The 18,035-nt window shown below is 36.4% G+C and overlaps 1 protein-coding gene and 1 long non-coding RNA gene across 2 annotated transcripts; both read left to right on the forward strand.

Annotated features, from left to right (window-relative positions):
- The first annotated feature begins 497 nt into the window (after nucleotides 1–497).
- Nucleotides 498–1,046, forward strand: LOC133790129 (uncharacterized). Its single transcript, XR_009873921.1, has 3 exons — nucleotides 498–615; nucleotides 703–793; nucleotides 874–1,046. It is a non-coding gene; the product is annotated as an uncharacterized LOC133790129 (long non-coding RNA).
- Nucleotides 1,047–2,883: 1,837 nt separating this feature from the next.
- On the forward strand, nucleotides 2,884–4,127 carry LOC133792588 (uncharacterized). The gene is made up of 3 exons (XM_062230497.1): nucleotides 2,884–2,899; nucleotides 2,979–3,487; nucleotides 4,109–4,127. The coding sequence occupies exons 2-3, from the start codon at nucleotides 2,985–2,987 to the stop codon at nucleotides 4,125–4,127; spliced, it is 522 nt and encodes a 173-aa protein (XP_062086481.1). The 5' UTR covers nucleotides 2,884–2,899; nucleotides 2,979–2,984.
- The last annotated feature ends 13,908 nt before the right edge of the window (nucleotides 4,128–18,035 follow it).

Here is an 18,035-nt window from a genome sequence, read left to right on the forward strand (position 1 = left end):
TGGGTTGAAGTCACACGATTGTCATGTGATAATGCAACGATTACTTTCGCTCGGTGTTCGTAAGTTTCTTCCAAAATATATATCGACCACTATTGCAGAATTGTGCAATTTCTTCAGGCAAATATGTTCGAGGACTTTAAATGTTAAAGATATGGAGGAAGCACAAAATGATCTTATTCAGATATTGTGCAGGATGGAGTTGATTTTTCCTCCAGCTTTTTTTGACATAATGATTCATTTGGTATTGCATTTGCCAGAAGAAGCAATATTGGGTGGTCCGGTATTTATGAGGTGGATGTATCCTTTTGAAAGATACATGAAAAAATTAAAGAATTATGTGGGAAATAAAGCTCGCCCTGAAGGGTCGATCGCCGAAGGCTATGTTGCAGACGAGGCTTTGACCTTTTGTTCAATGTATTTCAAAGGCATTGAAACAAGATTTAACCGTCTTGATCGAAATGAAGATGCAACTTATATCCCACGAAATCTTTCAGTTTTCCAATCTCAATGTCGTCCACTCACAAAGGGAACTTTGAAGACTCTCGATCATAAGACTCGTGAAATAGCTGAGTGGTTCATACTTGAGAATTCTCCTGAAATTGAGCCTTATTTAGAGTAAGTTTATTCTCATATAAATTAGAACATGTGTGGTTATTATCATTTTTTTGTTATCAAGAATTGTAACACTATTCTAATTAACAGTGAACACCTACAAGAGATTAAACAAAAATACCCAGATGGTGATCATGATCGTTTGCATAGGAAAAATTTTCGTTCGTGGTTTCATAAAAAGGTAGCTTTGAACTTTGAACTTTGAACAGTGATTTTATTAATGATATATTTTGTGAATCTAATATCATTCTATGTATTTAGATATATGACCTGCACAAGCTTGGGTCTTTGGATAACGGTGATGAACTGTTAGCTTTAGCATCTGGGTCAGATCATTTGTCAACATTTTACCAAGGTTGTATAGTCAATGGTGTTCGATTTATTGCACACGATCGAGACAAAAAGCGCACCACACAGAATAGTGGAGTGTCGGCTGCCGGAACCGAAGGTTTTAATTTTTACGGCACGCTTGAAGAAGTGGTGATACTTTCTTTCACTGGTGCATATTCAGTGGCATTATTTCGGTGCAAATGGTTTAATACAAATCCAAGAATGAAGAAAACAGTCATTGAAAATAATGTCACTAGTATAAACGTCAATGGCGAATGGTACAAAGATGAGCCGTACATACTTGCTACTCAAGCTAAGCAAGTTTTCTATCTCGATGATTTACTTAGAGGTCTTGATTGGAAAGTTGTAGAAGATGTGAATCATCGACAGATTTGGGACATTAAGGACAATTCTGATGAGGTTAATGATGTTATTGATGTTGTACATGAAACAAGTTCATCAAATTTTTTGTTGACTGTGGACCTCGGAGAGTTGATTATGCAATCTGATCAACCTGCTGCATATGTTGGAGCTGATGAAGATGGTGACGACGAAGTTGATATGTCAGAACATGAGGACGTTGCAGATGCAGAAGATGAATTGGTTGTTGAGCTTTGTGAAGATGAAAATGTATCTCCGATTACTGATGGAAATGATAGTGATTACTCTGTTTAGTTTTTTTCTATTTGTGTAACAGAACTATGTATTTAAATATAATGAAGTGTTTTTTTGTAATTATAATATAAGATATTTGAGCTTTGTGAAGATGAAAATGTATCTCCGATTACTGATGGAAATGATAGTGATTACTCTGTTTAGTTTTTTTCTATTTGTGTAACAGAACTATGTATTTAAATATAATGAAGTTTTTTTTGTAATTATTATTATTATGAATTCAATGTGATATACTTCTCTTTAATGCTAATTACTAACTAATAAATTTTAAATTGAAGTATAATGTCAGCTGATATAGCTACTTATCATGGCGGAGATGGTGGGGGTCAAGACCCGCCAGATCCTTCTAGGGTACCAACATCTTGCGAGTCAGGTTAAATATTGCATATCAAAATTATTTTTAGAAATTATATTGTTAGATAAATATAACATCAATACTAATACTGATTATTGTTAATAAATTTTAAAGCCCCGTCGACGAGAAGAAAAGGTCGTGGCCCTGCTAGTAATAATGTTCTTGAAGAACGAAGGAAAAAAGCTGGGAAACCATTGGATCTAGAGCTTGATCCTGTGACCAACAAAGTGGTTGGGCAGGAGGATCAAGCTTTTATTCGCATGTTGGGAACTCTAGTTTCCATGTTGTGTCCGGGGCATTATTTGGATTTTGCTGATGTACCTCAACAGTTTAAGGATCAAGTGCTTGATCGTATGAGGGTAAAAAAATTACAAATCTTGTACTTTTCATTATTTAATTCCATTATTTACAAGTTATCTAATATTTTTTTTCCTAATGCAGTATTACTATAATATAGACGGTCATCCACAACGTGAGTCAGTTCTGGCAACTCTCAACAAGGAGATGGGGGAAAGATATCGCGAGAGAAAGAACTATAGACATAGACACTTCAAAAATCATTATGCTGGACCAGAAGATTTGGAGAATGTCCTCTCTAAGCCACCTAACCATTGCACTAAGGAGGCTTGGAAGCTTATTTGTGAAATGTTTTTGAGCGAAAGATTTTTGGCTCGTTCCGCTAAAAATCAAGTAAACAGAAGACAAATGAAGTATGTAACAACACAAGGCACAAAGTCGTTGGCAGCTAAGCGTCACGAATATGTAAGTGAATATGTTAATTTAATTTTATAAAATAACACATTCTGAAACATTTTGTTTACATTTGTATAGGAGAACCCGAATGCGCATGTTGTTGATACCTGGAGGGATGCTCATATGAGAAAATCGACAAAATCTTTTGTCCCTGAGGCAGCTCAACAAGATTATGTAAGTGTATATTATTGTTTTCTTGTTTCTAATGTTTATAATGTTTCTAATTTTTGTTTATAATGTTATCTTTATACAGGAAAAAATGGCGGCTGAGGTTGAGAGGTCACAGAATGAGAGGCAAAGTCAACAGCAGAGTGAGGCATCTCTAAATGTATCTGGTGTTGATTCGTCCCCGGTCGATCAATACGAGATACTAAGTAAAGTACTCGAGGAGAGATCTGACTACCAAAGAGGAGTGGGTTATAGGGCGAAAGGGAAGGCAAAAAAGACATCCTCTAGCTCTACAGATCAAAGTCAGTCCCAAGCAAATACTGCTGCTTCGCCTAATGAAGATATGAGAGTTATGGCTTTGCTGGTGAAGGCAATTCGTGAGACGTTTGAGACTTCGACAACTGTGCATCCCAGTAAACTGTATAACCCAATGTTTGACAGTTTTCTGCAGAGGCATTTGCCACCACAATCCGAAGGTGCTTCGTCTTCTCAGTCTCCATCACAGCAGTATCAGCCTCCTTCACAGCAGTATCAGCCTCCTTCACATCAGCAGTATCAGACTCCTTCACAGCAGCAGTTCCAGCCTCCTTCACAGTATCCGCCGCAGCAGCTGTACCAGCCTCATCCAATGTATCCGCCACATATGTCGTCGCAACAACCTCCTCAGTATCAAAACCAATACATATTTGGACCCCATTCTCAATCTCCTCCACAATATTTTAGTTTTACCGATTTTCCAGGAGGATCGATGCAGCCTCCGCCACAGCCACAGCCTCGAGATCTGTTTGGGGACCTCACGCTCGGACGATCATCACAACCACCATATATTCCTTCACCGCCACCGCCACGGCCGCCACAGCCACCGCCACGGCCGCCACAGCCACCGCCATCGTCACAGCCATCGTCCTCACAGCCAGACCAAAATGTTGAAGATGAGGACAATTTTAATATTAATCTTAATGATTTTCTTTAGTTACTAGTTTATATATTTGGACTGAATTAATACTTTATTTATTTTTAATGACTATAGTGATATTTAATAGGTTGATAAATATTAAAACTATTTATATTAATTTTAATGTTAGTTATGTTTAAATTAATTAAATGTTTATTTTTATTAAATTATATTATAAATTATTTTTAAAAATAATTAAATTTAATAAATATTAATTTATTTAAAATTTAATTTTAAAAAAATTATAAATACAATAATAGCGGCGGACCCCGCGGCTAATACTAATGCATCGGACATAGTTATTAGCGGCGGGATCCGCCGCTAATGTCCGCCGCTAATAATTGATTATTAGCGGCGGGTGCGTCAGTCCGCCGCTAATAATCATTATTAGCGACACCATTTTAGGCGCGGGGTATTAGCGGCGGAGGCCCGCCGCTACAGTATATTAGCGGCGGATGTGGCATTTATTAGCGACGGAGTCCCCCGCCGCTAATAATAGAATTTGTTGTAGTGCCATCAAATTAACTAAACCAGCTACTACAACTTCATTCATAATATAATATTTTAATTTTTGTCTCATTAATGTCACATTAATATAATGTGGTAATACACATATACATATTGTGCCCAATTAAAAAATGACCCTTCCCGCCCCTTCTTTAATTAATTCCAAATTTATCATAGCAACTATATATGAACACATACACATGCAAGTTATTTATTATATCAATAATATGTGTAAATAAAAACTAAATTTAGTCGTCCCTCCCTACCTTATATCGAATATGTAATATATATATATAATTTTATAAAATAACAATTAAAAAAGACTAATAAATTACTTAAATAAGACTCTATAAAAATTAAATACGTAATAGTCTAAACATTTCAGGTCAAGATCTCTAAGGGTGGAGAACATATTGATGACTCAATATATTTAGTGTGAGAACCACCATGACATGTGGCCTTATGAGAAAGGCATGACTATTGGCTCACTCTGTTTGTCATAGTGATTTGAAATCGTGAATTTATAATGAAATCTAAATGAATTTTCAGTCTAGGTGTACATATTGAAATGCCTGAACTATTAATACAGATGTTTTTTCAGTATATAACCAGACACTTAAAGGAATATTTGTGGACAAAATTACCTAAAGTTTTTTATTTATATGTGGAATACTCCCAATTTTTTATTTTTAGCGGGGAAAGTACCCAAACATTGTAAAACTATAATTTTTATAGCGGCAGACATGTGCCCCGTTTTTATTGGTCAAAATCATAATTATTTTTTAAAATTTATTAAAAATACATTTTAATTCATAATTTTTTAAATATTAACTTAAAAATAGAAGATCAGATTTTTTACAAATGAAAACAAATTAAAGGTTTTTCTTTTACAAAGCTAATATAAAAATAAATTAAAGTGATGGTTAGAGAATTCAGGTAATAGAGGAGAGAGAGATTGAGTAATGGAGTATCGGCTTTAGGGACAGCGAGAACTCAACGCCGGCATGGGGTTTTGGGCAAGGGAAAGATTTCGACGCCGGACATGGGGTTTAGGGGTTCGAGGACTGAGAGATATGCAAAAGCTCTTATGATTTAAATAACAGCATAAGAGTACGATTGCTTAATCCAAATAAAGAGTTGTACTAAATATGAAAATATAATAGTCTATAAAAACAAAACTCATACATAAGACCTCCTACTAGCTCGGCCCTCCAACATCAGGATTATTAGGTAGTGGTGGGATACACCTTGAGATCTCGTGGTGATAGAATGAGTCCAGATGTGGTCCTGTAATTGTCAGAGACGCTTTCTCATCTCAACAATCTCTTCATCTCTAGTTTGCAAATGGAGCTTGTTCTCTTATGTTAAGTATGATGTTATTGACATTCAATCAAAACTGTTGATAAAAAATTGTTTAACTCATTCGTATAGTTTCTTTTTAAGCTATAAGTAATGTGAATAAAATTTGTTGGTGTTCTTGAGATTTCATTTTTTTTCTTTAAAAATATATTTTTATGAATTTAAATGTTCTTTTCATTAATTTTTATTTTAAAATCAATTAAAATTAATTTAAAAAAAATTAGTATGATTTGGACCAATAAAAACTTGACACGAATGTACCCAATTATCTCATTAATAGACCTAACAGGGGAGTCCTAACTGAATTAGGGTTTACTATGTTTGATTACTTTTGGCATTAAACAAAATTCGGAGTATACCTCGTACAAATCCAAAACTTTAGGTACTAAGCATATTAGTGAAAATTGTTGTAACGATCGAACATCGACCATAACAAGTATTCTAACAATCACTTCTATTTACAATTTCGTTAGAGTACTCACTTTTCTATGTAAATAATTGTTCTATGTTTACACTATATTCCTTCAATAACATATTACAATATTACAAACAAGTACAGTAACGGTCACTTGTATATGTATAAAAAGGGTAACCCAAATTTGTGAAAAAGGCTAATTATTTAACTAATTTAATATTGTTACTTATTTGATTTGTTAATTTAACAACCAACTAAGTAATTATTATTTATTTTGTTTATTAATTTTTATTTTATTTTAATATTTATATATGAAATTGTTATCAATGGTTTATTTTTATATTATCTCTGTTTAGTTTCTTACGTATTTATAACCAAAATAATTTTGGAGCCTAATTAATCTATAGTACAACTTCATTAATAATATAGTATTTATTCTATTGTATTTAAAATTATCATTTCTTATCTTATAATGGTACCTAACACTACGAAAAATCTTAGTTTTAGTCACAACAAATTTTGTGACTAAATAAAAAATTTGTGACTAAGGAAAAATCATTATACCTATGTCATTATTAGAAAGTCCGTGGCTAAAAGTATTAGTCACAAAGATCACAATTTGTTGTCACTAAATGTATTTTTAGTCACAACAAACTTTATCACTAAAAATAATAGGTCGTGACTAAAACTATTAGTGACAACTTGTGATTAAGTATGACTTTTTAGTCACAAGTAATTTTTTGTTGTTACTAAAAGTGGCATTTAGTCACACAAAATATATGTTGTGACTAAAAAGTTGTCACTAAAGGTTACCTTTATTTGTAGTGTAAGTATTTTGTATCAATGTCACATTAATATAATGTGGTAATACGCATATACATATACATATTTTATTATATATATATATAAGAAGACTAATTAAATTTGGATCAATTACGTAATTAAATAAGACTAAATAGCAATTAAATACAGAATACATATAATTTATCTAAACATACATTCAGTTGAAAGCATGATATTTTTTTTTTTTTCATAATTCGAACATGGTACGTTTACTATGTATATTTATTTTAAATGACCTCATACGCCAACTGTCTATGTTCGTCATTTCCTTTTAGATCTAAAATGTTTAATATGTTGTTTTTTAAAAAACAAATATAACATGTTTAATTCGAAATATTAAATAACAAATATAATAAGTACTAAAAGTCCATGTTTCCCTCGGCAGCCCCATCCAACTAGAATAATCACAGGAATATATTATAGTTAAATTTTACCAGCTAGTGAATATGGTTTCCTTACAAGTGTTTATACAGTGTGAATGACAATGGATTTCGTTACGCAACAGTTAGATAGACGTGACCATCTACATAGCGTACGAACTCTGCGAGCCACATCTTGAAAGAATGGAGCAACAGAGCAAGTCAAAGTCTTGAAAGACAGTCTAAAGATTACAGGTCGCAATGTGTTAGTGTAGGGAACACATTGATGAACCGCAGTATATTTAGTGTGAGAAAGACTTTGCTTGTCCCAATAGTTCACGAATGCAGCCATGACACAGCACCTAATGACAGAGGCATGACCTACCCACTCACTGTGTCCACACCCACCATAGTGAGTAGAAATCTTGTATTTATAAGTCATCTAAACGACTCTACAGTCGAGGCTAACATGTGAAAATGCCTGAATTATTAACTTAGGTGTTTATGCAGCATATATCTGAAGACTCAAATGTGCATTCATTAGCATTGATTGTTGTAACAGTCGAAGTCATTGACCACAATAAGTATTGTAGGTACTTGTTTTGTCTCAATGTGACAAAATGGTATTATATATATATATATATAGGGTGAGACTTCCTTAGAGCAACATTTTTGGTTGCACTAGTGCGTCCATTTTTTATTTCCTATACATCTATAATTTTTTTATTAAAATGTTTTTCAATTAAAAAAGCCATTATTTTATTCAAGCTAAATGAAGATCTTTTCAATCTTGAACTCTATAAATAGGACCTAGTACCCAGCCATTTATTTATTCATCAAGCTGAGTTCAGAGCCTACAAGCTGCTAGGTTTACTTTATAGTGTTAAACACTTGGGTTGCGGTTATAAGCTTTATCATTATAAGCTTAATAAACACTTGGGAAGAAAGGTTTATAGTGTATTTCGGTTTCAAGGTGTAGTTCGGTCATAGAAACATTCAAGGTATTCCTAATTCTAGTTCATTTCTGTATTGTTCTTATAGTTTTTCTCTACTCAAATCCTAGCTCAATATTCTTTATTCTTGGTTAGGCATCTAAGTTCTTGAACTTGAGGTTCTTGTTGGTAAGTATCTTTTCAATGGTGTAGTTCATTCTTTTCATCTCTTTTCTTTAGTATACTCACCTCTCTATTATGATTTTAGGAGTGTACCAAAGTCCCGATCTTGTTCTCACATTCCGGTTTTTGAGAAGGAAAATAGGGTAGATTTGTATGCTTTTATGTTGTTGATATATGTTTATGTTATGAGTATGATATGTTTTGAGTTGTTTTAGTAGATGAATAGTTTAGATAACAATCACATAATTTGTTTAGATAACAAATATATAACTTGTTTAGATAACAAGTCCCAATAGTAGATTCCTTGGGCATATGATTGTTTAGATAACGTGCCCCATAAATTTATACGAGTTGCTTAGATAACTAGTCCCGTAAATTTATGGGCATATGATTGCTTAGCTAGAAAGTCACAAGAAGTATGATGGCCATTGTAATAGATGTTGTATTTATAAAGTCATATGATTGTAGTTTATAGTTTATGTTTATGTATATGTTTCATGCTTGTAGTAGATTTTCCTTGCTGGGCATTAGGCTCATTCCTTTATGTTTTATATGTGCAGGAAAATAGTTATGGCGGCGGGAAGGTTCTTGGCTGCTTGGGGATGTATATTGAGGGAGAATGGAATCGGTGGATTGCACGTACGATTCGAGGATGAAGTTGTTGGATTAGCTTATACAAGATCTTTATTTATTTTCATGTATATCTAATATTAAACAAATTAATACGAGATAGCCTAAAACATGTTTCTAATACTGAATTCAAAGAGAAACAAAGAATAGAATACTTACAGTATATGCAGCAGAATTAAAGAGTCCTTCCTTCAGTTTCTCTAACTCTTGTATCCTTTCTGTCGCAGAGTATTATCAAGAAACTGAGACGATCTTCTTTATTCTTCACAATCTTCCAATGTATCCTTAGAACCTGTAGAGTCCAAGAACTTTACTTAGATAGTTAGATAGTAGTATTATAGTATTTATAGTATTATCTTTATGACTGTGGATTTTTGGTTCATACCAGGAATTATTTGGACACTCATAGTAGTACTTATAGATTTTATAAGTTTAATCTATAGTTTAAGAATATTAATTTTAACCTAAGGTTTGATTATATGACTGATATTTAGGATAATATTTATTATACTATAAGGTTTAGATAAGGACCAATAGGATTTTAAGCACATGTTATGAATGGGTGATTAAGGATTAAGTATTTTGAGGATTAAATTTAATAAGGAGTAAAGTTTGAATGCTATAGGGTCAGTCAGCAGCTTTGAATACGTTGAGGGCTTAGTCAAGGCTGTTTACTCCATTCAAACTTAGCTAAAAATGTGTAATTTCATGTTTAATTAATCAGCGTGTGCCGATATATCGCAGCTACAGGGGGCGATATATCGCAGCACGTAGATACGGAAAACACGAGACGATGCACGACTGCCTCAGGCATACTGGCCCAGGCAATATATCGCCTACAGGGGGTGATATATCACCTCCTTCAGTGTATTTTGAAATGTTTTGAATTCATTTTCCATTCAGCCATTCAACCTCTTGATAAGTCCAACATCTTTTTGAACGAGTCTTCAGCCTCTGCTGAACGAGTCTTCAGCCTCTGCTGAACGATTATTCAAATTATTTTCACCTAAAAAGCTATTATTTTTATTCAAGTAAAATCAAGATCCTTTCATTCCTAAACTCTATAAGTAGGACCTAGTACCCAGCCATTATTCATCTTTTGCTCTAAGTTCAGAGGCTGCAAGTGCTAAGTGAGTGTGAGAGTGTAAACACCTGGGTTGGGGAAATCATAAGCTTGATCATTATAAGCTTATCAAACACTTTGGGAAGTAAGGTTTTGATAGTATTTCGATTTGAAGTATAGATTGGTCTTACAAGTCTTCAAGGTAACCCAAAAACTCTAGTTCAATTCTGTATTTGTTCTTTTAAGTTCTCATAGTCTTCTACTCAGCCTCTAACCTTAATCTTTATTTTGGTTAGGAAATCTAAGTTCTTGAGCACATAAGTTTTGGTAAGTATGTTTTTCAATGGTTTAGTCTTCCCATTCCTTTTCATCTCTTTTTCTTCATTAGACTCACTCTTTTTCATAATGGTTATTAGGAGTGTTCCAAAGTCCCAACGCTGTCCACATATCCCGGTAACTTTGGTAAGGAAAATAGGATAGAATCTATATGTTTTATGCTTATGTTATCTTATGTTTTATGTTATGAAATATGTTATGATAAGTGTTATGATAAGTGTTATGATATGTATGTTTGTAGGCTTGGGCATATGACCCATTTGAATAACAAGACCCCAAATAGATTATGGGCATATGACCTACTTAGCTAGTAGGACCCCACTAATCTCATGGGCATATGACTTGTTTAGTCTATGGGACCCCAAGTAATAATGGCCATTATAGTATGTGTATGTATTAAGTGTTATGTTATGTCTTTATGATTATTATGAAATTTATGTACATGATGTATGTGCTAGATTTTCCTTGCTGTGCATTAGGCTCATTCCTTCTTGTTTTATGTGCAGGAAAATAGCTATTAGTGGCGGTAAGGTTCGTGGATGCTTGGAGATTGTGTATCGATGGTGAATGGATTCAAGGAGTCGAGAGTTCGATCTTTCGAGGATGTAGTCTTGTTTTACCTTTTTTATGGTTTTTACATGTATTTTTCTGCACTTTCTATGTAACTCCTTTTCACTTTAAGTTATGTTTTGTTTTAAAGAAAATGGGTACCCATATCCTACTTATTTTATGAAAGTAACTTTTGTTTCTACAAGTTTCTAATAAGTTTATGGTATTTTCGCAAATGAAAGTCTTATTAAGGTTTGTATGTATAGTTTCATTAATGGTCCAAAAGTCTAGAGTAGTGGGTCATTACAGTTGCTATCAGAGAAAACGGTTCTTTCGCATGAAGTTCTCCTCGATACACATACTCAAAAACTCTGAATCTGACCGCCAAGTAAGTATTTAAGTTATAGTTATTTTGCTTATGTGTATAGCTAACGATTTTTAGTATTTATGTTTTCAGTTAAGTATGAACGAAGCATTAAGCAATGAGGATATCCGAGCCATTAAGGCTTTAAAAAGAATAAGGGAGCCAAGAAACACCGTAGGAGCACTAGAAAGAATCACTCAGAGATTGATCTTGTTCCACAAAGAGATAGGTCACCTTCAAGAGTCTAAGCAGATCATGATGAGAGCTGCAGAACAATATGCCCTAGTAATTAGGCTTTTAAAAGATTTTCCTTCAGTAATTTTAACTTTAGAAGAAATGTGGGAGACTATAAATAATGATGATGACTTACAAGTAGCCCTAAGATATTATTCTCTCATACTTAAGTTCACCTATGATTTAGAGTTTCAATTCACTAATGATCAACAACATAGGATCTTCTTGAATCTTCCCCGAGGAAATTTTGAGGCTCAAGACAACGATGATTATGAGGAGATAGATGACGATATGCTAGATGAAGGATCGGATGTAGAAGATCCCGATTTTTAGAATAGTTGTTTTCATTGTTTGTTTTATTTCTTTCTTTATTTTATGATTGTAATAAGTGAAAACTGTTTTTCCAAAGGAATAACATGCTATTTTATTATCATGTATGAGTTTGATTTTATTTTCGCAATCATAATAAGTAATAAATAAAATGAATAATGACTAAGTTCAGTGAGGGTGGATACAAATCATTGAACCAAGTTTACTTATTGAGAGTTAGGGGGGCCATAGTAGTGGGAACGATTTTACTGATCCCAGCTCTCCCTCAATGTGGTTAACTTTGGAACAAAGATAAGTTTCGAGCCTGAGGATTAAGTCATATAGGATGATTAGAAACACACTTAGAAAATAAAGATGATTTATTTTTCTAAGTATAGAAACCAACTCTAAATAAGTCATAATAAATAGGTCCGAGATATGTTTGTTTTAGAATAAGTTTTGCCTTAGAGCCTATTAGGGTAAGTTCTAACATGTTCTCGACTGTTAGAACTTTTGGTGAAGATGTCACTCTGAAGATCTGCACACACCAATGGAAACGCCTCCAACGCCGTCCCAGCAACCAATGAAGCCCTTCCAGAAGAGGAGTGCGTGCTACTACTAGCCACAACGCGCCGGAACCACAAGCTGACAACACTGCGGAGATCGCCAGACTGCGACAGCAAGTCGAGAAACTTCTGCAGCAACAACGCCAACAGACTCAAACTCATCCTCAGCCTCCGCCGCAGTCGTAGCCACAACAAATGGCCCCAGCACCCCAACAAGTTGGTCCATAATGGGGGATGGCCAATAACGAATTACGCGCCATATCCAGTACAGCACATGGAGCCAGTGTATGAAAGGTTCCGCAAGCAGCACGCTCCAAACTTCGAAGGGACTATAGACCCCTTTGAGGCAGAAGAGTGGCTAAGGAATGTGGAGCCAATTCTTACGCACATGAATCTCAGTAATGCGGACCGCATATCCTGCGTCTCGTCATTACTCAAGAAGGATGCCAGAATATGGTGGGACTTAGTTTAGCAGACTCACGATGTCACCACCATGATATGGACAAGATTTGTGGAGCTGTTCCACAAGAAGTATTACACCTCGGCAGTCATCGCTGATGGTAGAAGAATATGCTCGTCGGTTCGACAGATTAGCCAAGTTTGCACCAGAGTTGGTTCCAACTGACTTTACGAGGTTGACCAAGTTCGTTAGAGGACTTAGACCAAAGATGGAATTAGGGGTTGAGTTAGCAAACCCGGGAAACACTACATATGCCAACATTTTTTAGACGGCAACCGAGGTAGAAAGGATTCAGATGAATGTTAGCGAGGAGAAGAGGGATTAAACGATTGTTTCAGACCAAAGTCTTTGCCTTGACCCAGGGAGGAACCCATGCTAGTAACAAGCAGTTACAGGTCAGATTCCTATCCTCGATAGTGCATGTTCTAGTATCGCTTGATTTGGAGCAATATACTCGTATATCTCGTTAGGAATGATAGAAAAACTAGACAAACCTTGTGAAAGATTTAGAACTAGGTTTGTAACCGAGTTGCCTTCAGGCAAAGTAGTTCTATCATCACGAATAGTACGAGGCGTACTGCTCAAGATTGAGGACATAGAACTAGAAGGAGACTTGATAGAGCTAGTGATCAAGGACTTCGACGTAATACTAGGCATGGATTGGCTAGCACGACATGGCGCAACGATCGACTGCAAACGCAAGAAGGTGATGTTCGAGACTCCTGACGGCCAGAGACGATGCTTCATGGGACAAGCTTCAGGACTACGCACCCCGTTAGTGTCATCTCTCAAAGCTCAACAAATGATAGAGAAAGGATGTCAAGCGTTCTTAGCCAGCATCACGAACGTGGAAAGGGAGACGCCATTTAAGGTTGGAGATTTTCGAGTTATACAAGAATTTCCAGAGGTATTTCCCGATGACTTGCCAGGATTTCCGCCAACTCAAGAAATAGACTTCACGATAGAATTAGTATCGGGCACCGAGCCTATCTCTAAGGCACCATACTGGATGGCACCTACAAAACTCAAGGAGTTAAAGACACAGCTACAAGAACTCCTAGACTTGGGTTTTATTAGGCCAAGCCATTCACCATGGGGAGCTCCGATACTATTCGTGAAAAAGAAGGACGGAAGTACGCGAATGTGCATAGACTATCGTGAGCTGAACAAAGTAACGATTAAGAACAAGTACCCGCTACCTCGGATCGACGATTTGTTTGATCAACTCTGAGGCGCGACTGTATTTTCAAAGATCGATTTACGGTCAGGGTATCATCAGCTCAAGTTAAAGGGATAAGATATTCCTAAGACAGCCTTTAGGACTCGTTATGGACATTATGAGTTCTTGGTGATGTCTTTTGGTCTTCCTAACGCATCAGCTGCGTTTATGGACTTAATGAATAGGGTCGTCAAGGATTACTTAGATAAATTGATCGTTGTATTCATCGTTGTATTCATCGACGATATCTTAGGATACTCCAAGGATGAAGTAGAGCACGATGAACATTTGAGGATGATTTTGACGCAATTGAAGGAGCATCAACTCTACGCAAAGTTCAAGAAATGCGAGTTTTGGATTTTGCAAGTAGCGTTCCTTGGGCACATTATATCAAAAGATGGAATTGCAGTAGGCCCATCAAAGGTAGAGGCCGTGAAGGATTGGCCCAGACCAAAGAACGCATCTGAAGTAAGAAGCTTCCTAAGGGTTAGCAGGTTATTATAGGAAGTTTGTAGAGGGCTTTTCTAAGATAGTCACTCCACTCACCAACCTGACCCGGAAGCAACAAAAGTTTAACTGGAATGATAAGTGTGAGGAAAGCTTCCAAATGCTTAAGGATAAGCTTTGCTCAACACCAGTACTTAGTGTACCGACACCCAACGATAAATTCGTAGTCTACTGCGATGCATCGAAGCAAGGATTGGGATGCGTGCTGATGCAAAATGACAAGGTGATAGCCTATGCCTCACGTCAATTAAAGGAGTATGAGAAACGCTATCCAACTCACGATATGGAGTTGGCAGCAGTGGTCTTTGCGTTAAAAAAAAAAACCTGGCGCCACTATCTTTACGGAGAACGGTGCGAGATTTATACGGACCACAAAAGTTTAAAGTACTTCTTTACTCAGAAGGAGCTTAACATGAGGCAGCGGAGGTGGTTGGAGTTAGTCAAGGATTACGACTGCGAAATCCTATACCACCCAGGAAAGGCGAACGTGGTTGCCGATGCACTTAGTAGGAAAAGCTATGGAAATTTAGCAGCCTTATCCGCAATAGAAAAGTCGCTACAGCAGGAGCTTATGAGTGCCGGAATAGAAGTGGTTGTAGGCAAGCTGGCTAATTTGTCTATCCAATCGAATTTGTTAGAGGACATACGGATTGGTCAGAGACATGATGAATCGCTAGCACCACATATGGAAGCAGTCAGAAAAGGCAACAATACCGATTTCTCAATATCTAGCCAAGGCTTATTGAGATATAAGGATCGGGTATGCGTGCCAAGTGATCAAGGTATTAATAAGACGATTTTAGAAGAAGCGCACAGCACCCCGTACTCAGTTCATCCAGGGTCTACCAAGATGACTCATGACATCAAGGCAATCTATTGGTGGCCAGGGATGAAGAAAGACATAGCGGAGTATGTATCTAATTGTCTGGTATGCCAGCAAGTGAAAGCGGAGCATCAGTACCCTACAGGTTTATTACAACCGCTTAGCGTACCAGAATGGAAGTGGGATGACATAGCCATGGACTTCGTGACAGGTCTGCCAAAGACGAATAAGCAGCATGATTCCGCTTGGATAGTAATAGATAGACTAACCAAGTCAGCTCATTTTCTACCTGTTAAGACTTCATACATAGCAGACCAATATGCAGACATCTACATCCAAGAGATTGTACGATTGCATGGAATCCCCAAGACAATAGTGTCAGATAGAGGATCGGTGTTTACATCGAGATTTTGGGGAAGTTTACAGCAAGCTATGGGTACTAATTTAAGTCTTAGTACAGCTTTTCATCCTCAGACAGATGGGCATTCCGAGCATACGATTAAGATTGTAGAGGGTATGCTACGCGCATGTGTACTTGATTTCGGAGGATCATGGAACAAGTACTTGCCACTGATCGAGTTCTCGTACAACAACAGCTACCAGTCAACGATCGGGATGGCACCTTATGAGTTGCTATATAGAAGAAGGTGCCGATCACCGTTGCACTGGGACGAGGTAGGAGAAAGGCAGCTTCTAGGCCCCGAAGTTGTTAGACAAGCTCAAGAAGAAGTAGCGCTTATTAGACAGCGTATGCTTGCTGCTCAAAGCCGTCAGAAAAGCTATGCGGATGCCAAGCGATGCGATGTGGAGTTCCTAGTTGGAGATCAAGTCTTCCTGAAGATATTTCCTATGAAAGGTGTCAAGCAGTTTGGGAAGAAATGCAAGCTTAGTCCCCGATTCATCGGTCCTTTTGAGATATTGGACAAAGTGGGACCAGTTGCGTATAGACTAGCCCTACCGCCAGCACTAGCCGATAGTCACAACGTGATCCTCTTCTCGATGCTACGCAAGTATGTGTCAGACCCATCTCACGTCCTCAAGTACGATACGATAGCGCTCCAGAAAGACTTGAGTTACGAGGAACGACCGGTTAGCATCCTAGATAGGGGGATGAAGTAGTTACGGTCCAAGAGCTTTCCTATAGTAAAAGTCCTATGGAGTAATAGTTCTGAACGAGAGGCAACGTGGGAGTTGGAGGAGGACATGCCAGGCCGGTATCCGAAATTATTTGGTAAGTAAATTTCGAGGACGAATGTAATGACCCACTAATCTAGACTATTTGGATCATTAACGAAACTATACATAAAACTTACATTTTTGCGGAAATACCATAATTTTACTGAGTAACTTGTTAAAATAAGAATTACTTACAAATAAATACTAAGAAGGATATGGGATCCCATTGTCTTTAAAAACAAAACATGATTTAAATGAAAAGGATTACATAAGAAATGCGGAAAATACATATAAAACAATAAAAAGGTAAAATGAGACTACATCCTCGAATCGAATAACGCTCGGATCCTTGACTCCATTCACCATCGATACACATCCTCTAAGCGTCACGAATCTTACCGCCTCTAAAGCTATTTTCCTGCACATAAAACAAAAAGGAATGAGCCTAATGCCCAGCAAGGAAAATCTAACACATAGTCATACACATAAATTTCATAATAAACGTAAAGATATATCATAACACTTAATACATACACTTATTATAATGGCCATTATTACTTGGGGTCCCATAGACTAAACAAGCTTATGCCCATGAGATTAGTGGGGTCCTACTAGCTAAGTAGGCATATGCCCATAATCTTTTTGGGGTCTTGTTAGTCAAATAGGGCATAAGCCCAAGCCTACAAACATACACATTCATAACATATTCATAACATATCATATTTCATAACATAACACATAAGCAATACACATATAGATTCTATCCTATTTTCCTTACCAAAGATACCGGGATATGATGGACTGGGTTGGGACTTTTGGAACACTCCTAAAACCATATGAGAAAGAGTGAGTCTTATGAAGAAGAAGAAATGAAAATGAATAGGAAGACTAAACCATTGAGAAATATGCTTACCTCAACTTATGTGCTTAAGAACTTGGATTCCCTAACCAAAATAAGAATGAGGTTAGGGGACTGAGTAGAAGGCTTTGAGAAAGAAAACAACATGAAGCAAATGAAATAGAGTTTCGGGTTTACCTCAAAGACTTGCAAGACCAATCTATCCACAATCGAAATACTAAAGAATCTTACTTCCGAAAGTGTTTGATAAGCTAAAGATGATTAAGCTTATGACTTTCTCACCCAAGTGTTTAGCCCTCACACTCTCCTAGCACTTGCAGCTTCTGAACTTAGAGTAAAAGGTGAATAATGGCTGGGTACTAGGTCCTATTTATAGAGTTTGGGAATGAAAGTATCTTGGTTTTACTTGAATAAAAATAATGGCTTTTTAGGTGAAAATAATTTGAATAATCGTTCAGCAGAGGCTGAAGACTCGTTCAAAAGATGCTGGACTT

The sequence above is a fragment of the Humulus lupulus genome, chromosome 7 (genome assembly GCF_963169125.1).
Source record: "Humulus lupulus chromosome 7, drHumLupu1.1, whole genome shotgun sequence".
In the NCBI taxonomy this organism is placed as follows: Eukaryota; Viridiplantae; Streptophyta; class Magnoliopsida; order Rosales; family Cannabaceae; genus Humulus; species Humulus lupulus.

What these genes read in the sequence shown, in the direction of transcription:
- LOC133792588 (XM_062230497.1), top strand. Translation starts at nt 2,985, where the DNA reads ATGGCGGCTGAGGTTGAGAGGTCACAGAATGAGAGGCAAAGTCAACAG.